The 8134-nt window shown below is 42.2% G+C and overlaps 1 protein-coding gene across 1 annotated transcript; it reads left to right on the top strand.

Moving 5' to 3' along the window:
* The first annotated feature begins 2707 nt into the window (after positions 1–2707).
* LOC129334000 (mas-related G-protein coupled receptor member H-like) lies at positions 2708–3807 on the top strand. Its single transcript, XM_054985923.1, has 2 exons — positions 2708–3492; positions 3577–3807. Exons 1-2 carry the CDS (start codon positions 2708–2710, stop codon positions 3755–3757), a joined length of 966 nt encoding a protein of 321 aa, XP_054841898.1. The 3' UTR covers positions 3758–3807.
* Positions 3808–8134: the final 4327 nt, after the last annotated feature.

Raw genomic sequence — 8134 nt, forward strand, 5'->3', positions numbered from 1 at the left:
CTACACCTCTGAAGATGCCAGTCACAGCTGCTGGTGAAATGTCAGGAACTACAATGCCAAGACCACGGCTATACAGCCCGGAAAATCCACAACAACCATCAGTTTAAATTGCCTGTGACTTTTACTTAAAAGTGTACTAGGAAAACATCCTTTCATTTGCCTACTTGTTTGATATATTAATCCCTTATTATGCATACATTTCATCTGGTATGTAAATAATGCAATAACAAGCTACGTGTTGCTTTGGTTCTTTACACCTTGGAGTGTTTTTGTTTTCTGTCTCATCCTACCTTTTCTTTTTCTTTTTGGGTATCAGAGGTGAAAGCTTTACAGAAAACCTGGGTATTGGACTAACTGTAGTCATTTTATATCAAACTAGCAACAAAGCCTGTTGTGGGGGGAAATACAATGAGCTCTGGAAAGGGAAGCACGGGCAAGCGGGCATTGCCTCATCCTCTGTGCCTGATCCCGGCTGGGTGAAGGCGGGGATGGGTGGGGATGGGCATTGCCACCTGCTCCCCTCTTGATCCTGAAAAATAAAGGGGAGAATCCCCAGGGAGACAAACATAAACAGACAAATTGTTCCAATTATATTGTCAATACAGATAGTTAGTGCACAGTGTGAAAGCAACAATCATTCCATTAATTAATTGATACATAAAGTTCTGTTTCAGTCTTTCTGCAATCAGGAACAAAGCAGAATGCCACGGTAAATCCTCTGGAGTTTACAAGGCAGAATAACAGCCCTTAACAGCAAGGCAATAAGAATTTTTCAGCCTGTCTCCGTCTTTCCTTTGATCAGGAACAAGAAGAACACCACGTCGAATCCTCCAGCGTCTTCAAGGTTGAGCAACAGCAATTAGCAAGAAGGTAATTAATATAAAGGCTACAAGCTTGCTGGCTTGAAATCTGCTCGTTTCCATACTCTTTCTTCCAGGCCAATATTTATACCAACTCCATTCTAGTTCTACAGTCTCCCATCAGTGTTTGAAATCAGTGCACTGGTAGTTTTTTTTTATCCTGGCTGGGTGAAGGCAGGGGGACAGGCATTGCTACCCACTCCACTCCCGATCCCAGTGGGGTGGGTGGGCATGCCTCCTGCTCTGCTCCTCATCCTGGCCAAGTGAAGGCAGGGTAGATGGGAATTTCCTCCTGCTCCACTCCTGATCCCAGCCAGGTGAACGCAGGGGGTTGGCATTGCCACCTGCTCCACTCCTGATCCCAGCCTAAGTTTCCTGCCATGGCAGTGCCCTCTGGAGGTGCACTAGGGTAGGAGGTGATTGTCTGGAACATGCTTAGTGTCAGTCCTTGGCAGGTAGATCCCCAAGTCCCTCACAGCAAGCACTTAACTGCATTAGTTGAAGAGACTTTTATTAGAGATCCATACATTCCAAGTTATCCATACAAATGCATTGGCAGAAGAGGCTATTCACAAAAGAGCAGTGCTAATTATAAGGAAACTTCCCGCCCTTAAAACAGTGGTCATTGACATTCTGGTGCAAAAACCCCAAAGAGTTACATGGGAACTGATTAGTTTAGACTAGACATAGTCCAGGATGAAATCATTCCAGTCTCTGAAAAAAGATACATTGCGAGCTGGCCGCAGCTTGCAGCCAAGGACACTTGCTGTGGAAATGAAAGTAAATACCTTCAACAGATAGCAGATAACCCATCTTGGCTGAGTACATTTTAGTTCAGCATTTATCACACTCTCAGATGATCCGTATAGTGTACAACATACTTAAAAATTTAAAGATTATTATTGATTTTATGTTTTTGTGATTTTAATGTATTTTTGATGTTGTTAGCCGCCCTGAATCCATCTGTGGGGAGGGTGGGGTATAAATCGAATAAAATAAATAAATAAATAATAAACATATACAACCCCCCAGAAGATATGCACGGTCAGCACGGAACACACAAATGGCAGATATGCAATCAGGCATAGATGACACTTAGCCTTTTATATAGTAGGATATTGCCAGTGTTTCAAGTAGGTTTAAACCATGACTCCAGTAATACAAGGTTAGAAACATCACATGTTCAATCCCATAGCAGGAACTCAATTGACATCTATAAGACTAACAACATTTGTGGTACGGTATGAGCTTTTGTGAGTCACAACTCACTTCTTCAGATACAGCTCAAATGTGAGTCCATCTGTCCTTATATCTTGGAGGGTGGAGTGATTTCAGCTGTTGAATGACAATAGCCAGTGAATGACAATAGCAGGCGTGAGTGGATAGGGTGGGGTATGCAGAGGTGTAGTGGGTGTGGAGTAATCAGCATCGGTAATGAGTCAGGAAGCCTAGGTCTTGATTCAATCCAGGTGGATGCATTGTCTTGAGCATCGTTATCAGTTGCAATTCAGCAGTCTCTCTTTCTAATTGATGGTGCCACCTCTCTTTTTTTCATTCACCAGCTATTGTCATTCAGCATCTGAAATCACACCACTTTCCAAGATATAAGATCAGATGGACTCACATTCTAGCTGTACCTGAAGAAGTGAGTTGTGATTCATGAAAGCTTATACCCTGCCACAGATGTTGTTAGTCTTCTATGTGCTACTGGACTCTTGCTCTTTTCCACTGCTGCAGAAAGACTAACACGGCTACCCCTCTTAAATTGACACCTGTCTGTTTCATTCCAGCAGGAGTAGATATACAAGAAGAGGAGGCAAGAAATTCAAAGGCAAAGATTGAACACTATGACCAATTCAAATTTGTCGTTTCATTTCTTTGAGGATACTGAATCAGATCTTCATGAATACATATTTAATATTTCAAAAGACAGCCTAGAACTGATTCTCAATCATCATTTTGCACTAATTAGTGTCATTACTTCTATCCTCATCTTTCTTGCTTGCATTATCGGAATTGTGGGGAATGGAATTACCATCTGGATTCTTGGTGTCTGCATGAAGAGGAATCCCTTCACAACCTATATCCTGAACTTGGCCATTGCTGATATTGGAGTCCTCATCACCGTCATTTCGCTCTACATACTTCCATTCCTTTTCAGTGGAAATCTTCCTATTTGGGGAATTTGCATATGTAGTTATGTTCAGTCATTAATGTATATCACTGATCAGCTTATCTTGACAGTGGTCAGTATTGACAGGTGTGTGGCTGTCCTCTTCCCGATCTGGCATCGATGCCACCGGCCCCCACGCTTGTCGAGCATTGTCTGTGTCTGTATATGGGTCTTCTCCTGCCTAATTAGTGGACTGGACATCCTTCTCACATTTGCCAATCAATTCATATTGCTCCAATTTATTGTGAACGTTGCAATTTGTACCCCACTCATGGCTGTTTCCACTGTCATCTTGTTTGTAAAAATCTACACTAAATCCCAGCAGCATCAGCGGGGAAAGCTTTTAACGGTCATTGTCCTTGCACTCTTCTTCTTTCTTATCTTTGGTTTCCCTATGAATTACTTTTATTTCCTCATTTACTATTACTTTTCGGATGGCATTGATTTAATGTCACTGCTTAGGAGTGCAGATGGCTACTCTGAAGTAAGCCTGATGGACTTGTCCAAGCTTCTATCCAAGCTGCCTCCGATTGAAATTCCTACAATGGCTGCTTTGGGGTGTGCAGTTCTAAACTGCAATGTCAATCCAGTGGTATATTTCTTAGTGGGAAGAAAGAAGAAGGGGCGATCTAGGCTATCCATGAAAGTTGCCCTCCAAAGGGTTTTTACAGATGAGGAAATCTGCGGAGGGCAACAAGGAACCCGAGCTGAAACCCAGTTCTGATGAATTATTAAAGCTTCTGGGCTTTTGCTTTGAGTATACCGATACATAGAATAATTTAGTTCCCTGAATCAGAGCTTTCAGGAATAATAAGAAAAAAAATTATTTAAATTCTGCAAGGACATAGAAACGTAGAGGTGGAAGGGACTCTAAGGATCATCTAGTCCAACCCCTAGCACAATGCAAGGAATTCACAGTTATCTTTCCCCCAGTGACCCCTGCTCTATGCCCAGAGGAAGGTAAAAAAAAAACCTTCCAGGATCTCTGGCAATCAGGCCTGGAGGAAAACCCCTTCCTGACCACAAAGTGGAAATCAGCATTACCCTGGACATGTAAGAAAGGGCCACGAGAGGCTAACATTGGCTAGGGATACACATTTTCTCCACAATATGCTTATTTTCTGTTTAAAACCCACACACATTTTGCATATATATAAACAGAGAAATCTGCATATATGAGGGCGTGTTCATAAACCGTCCCATCCTGAAATCTGAAATGGATCCACCCTCCAATCTCATTGCACTTAAACTTTGAATTGTGGATGAGTAAACAATCCATTATCTTTCTTTTTCTCTGTGGGTTTTTTTCTTTTCTTTTCAGCCAGCGGTTTTGCCTTTTGCAAACTGTTTTGGAGATTTGCCTGTACGGTGTATGCACATTGCAAATTATGCTTGTAATACTGTTGGGGAAACTAGATAGTTTGATAGGGACTGCTAATTTTTGAAGACCCAGAGATCAAGAGCCTACTGTAAGTATAGCAACTCTTATACCTCTCTCACCCTTTATTTAAAAGCCAGCCTGTGAAATAGGGCTGTATTTAGAATGAAAAGAAGAGAAATATAAACCCAGGCCTTGGTCCAAGCTATTATGGACTTCCATTACTCATAATAAAAAGCTTTCTGGAAAATGGTTCCCTAAAGAGTTCAGCTGCTATAACCAACCTAGAAATCTATCCATGGGTCTGGAAATACCATTTTGAAAATACATTTAATGGCCCCCAATTCTGTTTAAATCAGTGACACTCTAGAGAAACCCAAGAGTTTCCTTGTTCGGGATCCAGTATTAAGGGCATGCACCTAATTTGTGTGTGTGTGTGTGTGTGTGGTTTCCAATCTAGAGCTGTTGAATGAAATGTTTATGATGATTGGGTGGTTTTCCATTGGAGTGTTGCCAGGTCAGACTCAAAATACATCAGCTTTTCTTCTATTCTCATGATTTTTATGGCTGTTCTTTTTAATGGAGAAGTAGAGGGGGAACCACTTGGCGGCTCTGGGGCTGCAGTTTTTTGCACTCAACAGCACCAAAATCACACTGAACACAGTCCTCCCTCTAGTCTAAAGAACCTCAATGTTTCAAGCAGATTGAACAATGGGGTAGCACCTTTACAGACTTAGCCATGCTAAGTTCTCTCTACTCATTCCTCAAATGCCCAGCAAGCAGTGACCAGCCAGCAGGCAAGCTTCATCAAGCCACCAGCATTTAATCAAACAAAGCCCTCTCTGCATTCATTTCATTTTCCTACTCTTACAGTGACTGGCAATAAAAATAATTTTATCTTTCCAACAAAACTTTGGATTTTCCTTCTTTCCTTGTAGTTTGTTGTTTGTTTCCTTCTAGAAAGTAAGAAAGGCTTCAATTGCAGCCCCCTCCCTTTCCAGCCATCCTTTACTTCCATTATTTCCTATGGGAGAATTCTGGGTAGGCTGGAATTGTTTTTCAAACATATTTCCCCCAAATGGCAGTAGATTGTCTTCTGCCTGTCCTTCCGAGAACCCTCAAGTTTCAAGCAAACTTGGCAAAGTGTTTGAATTGTATGGGTCCCTGAGCAAACCACACACCCCAGCTATTGTATACTTCTATTATTTCTTATGGAAGACATCTGGGCGAGGGGGGTGGAGTCATTGTTTTTCAATCAAATGTCACCAAAATTGCAGCAGAGGGTCTTATTTATTTATTTATGTCATTTATAGTTCATCTTTCTCACTGAGACTCAAGTCTAGATGAGACTCAAGTCCAGCACCATGTCTGCTAGCATCTCTGCCAACTCAGAAAGGGTGTTTATGGGGAGCTAGGTGGTTTATACACAAGAAGGATACCTAATTTATCTTTAATTCCCAGAGACAGGAACATGCCATCGATACCAGCTATAGCTTGTACTGGAGATCTACAGAAGTTGAAGGACTCACAAAGAATAATAGCAACCCCTCCTCCTTGGCTACTATAGCAAGGCTACTATAGTGAGGTTGGTGTAGGACCACATAGCCAGGGGGAGTTAGTTGGGACAGACACAACTTGTCATTTTCCTGTAGCCATGTCTCTGTTAGGCAAGCCACATTGATTTTCTCTTCCTGCAACATCCCCACAATGCATGCAACCTTGTTCCTAACAGATCTGCTATTCGTGTAGTGAGGGAGAGGAAATGGCCCCATTGTCAGCAGGTAGAACACTAGAGAGATGGGATAAGCAGTGAGCATTACTGCTCAATGTTGGGCGCCTTTCATGAGTCCTGCTCCCATATCTACCAGCTCCCAACTGCACTGGAATAGTAAATTTGCCTGACATTTTCTACCAAGCAAATAAGTAGGATGTAAGCAGCTCAGGATTGTACCCTACAGCCACATATCAGAATATCACACATACTGCTGGTCTCAACTCAGACAACAATTTAGGGCTACAGTCTTCATATATTTACACAAGCAGTGTTAATCAGTTGTTGCAATTGTCTCAGAAGCAATTTCTTCTTATCCTCTCTTGTCCTCCAACTCATTTAGCTGATGACCGCTCCCGGGCTGCGCTCTCCGGGCTAAGAGCCACAGGCCAAGAGCCCTTGTGCTCTCACCAAGAGGCTCGCGCCTCCAGCTGCCACTTGGAGGTTCACTACTACTTTGACCCCTCCATGTGGGCTTAAGAGAGAACCTTGTTTTGTGTGTGAAAAACCCTTAGAACATAGCCTAACTCAAACAGGACACAGTATCTTATTCCAGGAAACTAAAATACTGGACAACACTTCCAACTACGGTCATCCCTGGTTAATAATTGGATGGGAAGCCACCAAGGAACTCCAGGGTTGCTACACAAGGTAGGCAATGGCAAGCCACCTCTGCTCATCTCTTGCCTTGAAAACTCCCTGAGAGGTCACTATAAGTCAGCTGCAACTTAATGGTACCTTACACATCGGTTAGGAGTTCAGGATGGTTTCATTTTATCCTCACAACAAATCTATTAAGAGTTTGGAATGAGACAAGATTATCCTGTGAACTTCATTACTGAAGGGGATTTGTGTTTGGGTCTGTCAGGTCCTAATCTGACATCCCGGTCCTAACAATATCCTGATAACAGTCGAGCGGCAGCATTTTGCACAAATTAGATCCTCCTAGTTAACTTAGATGGGACGCCTATGTATAGAACATTACACATAGCCTTGATGTTACCATAGCATGGATCCAAGTGGCCTGGTCTGTTGTGTCAAGATAAGAAGCCATCTTCCAGGCTAGAGTGAGGTCGTAGAAAGCAATTTTTGCCACTGCCTTAACTTGCTTTTCTAGTAATAACACTGGATCCAGTATAAACCCCAGAGTCTGCAAAGGTCAGACGAACTCCATCGAAAGTGGGGAGTACAATGTCCTTCAAGATCTCTGCCTTCCCAACAATCATCATTTCAGTCTTGTCTTGGTTCAATTTCAATTTGTTATTTTCAACCATTTCACCACAGCTCTCAGGCAGCGATCTAAGATTTCAACTGCATCCTGTGGGGACCTGGATAGTGAGATATAAAGCTGGATGTCCTATGCATATTGATGGCATCCAATCATAAATAAATAAAATAAATAAATAAATGATGTTGCAATACTGGGAGATCTGTCAGCTCATCACCTTTGCCCATTAAATGTATTCGTTTCCATTGAGACTCTGGGCCAAGCTACACATGACGAATGACACTTGAACGGCAAGTGTATTTCTCCCTGTTCACTTGCCCTCCACTCAATCCACTTGCCGTTCAAGTGTCATTCGTCATGTGTAGCTTGGCCCTTATTTTCCAAATTATATTTCTTGCGTTTGCTACGTTTTTGTCAGAAACCCTTGCAACAATTTTGTGCAATCATGATTTGTGTTAGTGACTTTATGAACTGCGAAGGAAAAGAAGGATAAGAATCAAATAAATGTACTTGACTTGATAAGAATGCTGATCAGGGAGATGGTTTTGCTTTTCTTATCAATGGCAAGGCTGTTCTTTTCCAGGCAGCTTTTTAAGATACAGCAAGAGACTCCTCCTTCTACCAATGACTATCTGGACACCCCAGCAAAGAACATTTTTTTTGTCTTGTGGGAAGTTGACAGTCTGTTCAAAAAGAGGAAAAAGTCAAGCGTCAGTTTTCTGGT

This window comes from Eublepharis macularius, chromosome 7, assembly GCF_028583425.1.
Source record: "Eublepharis macularius isolate TG4126 chromosome 7, MPM_Emac_v1.0, whole genome shotgun sequence".
In the NCBI taxonomy this organism is placed as follows: Eukaryota; Metazoa; Chordata; class Lepidosauria; order Squamata; family Eublepharidae; genus Eublepharis; species Eublepharis macularius.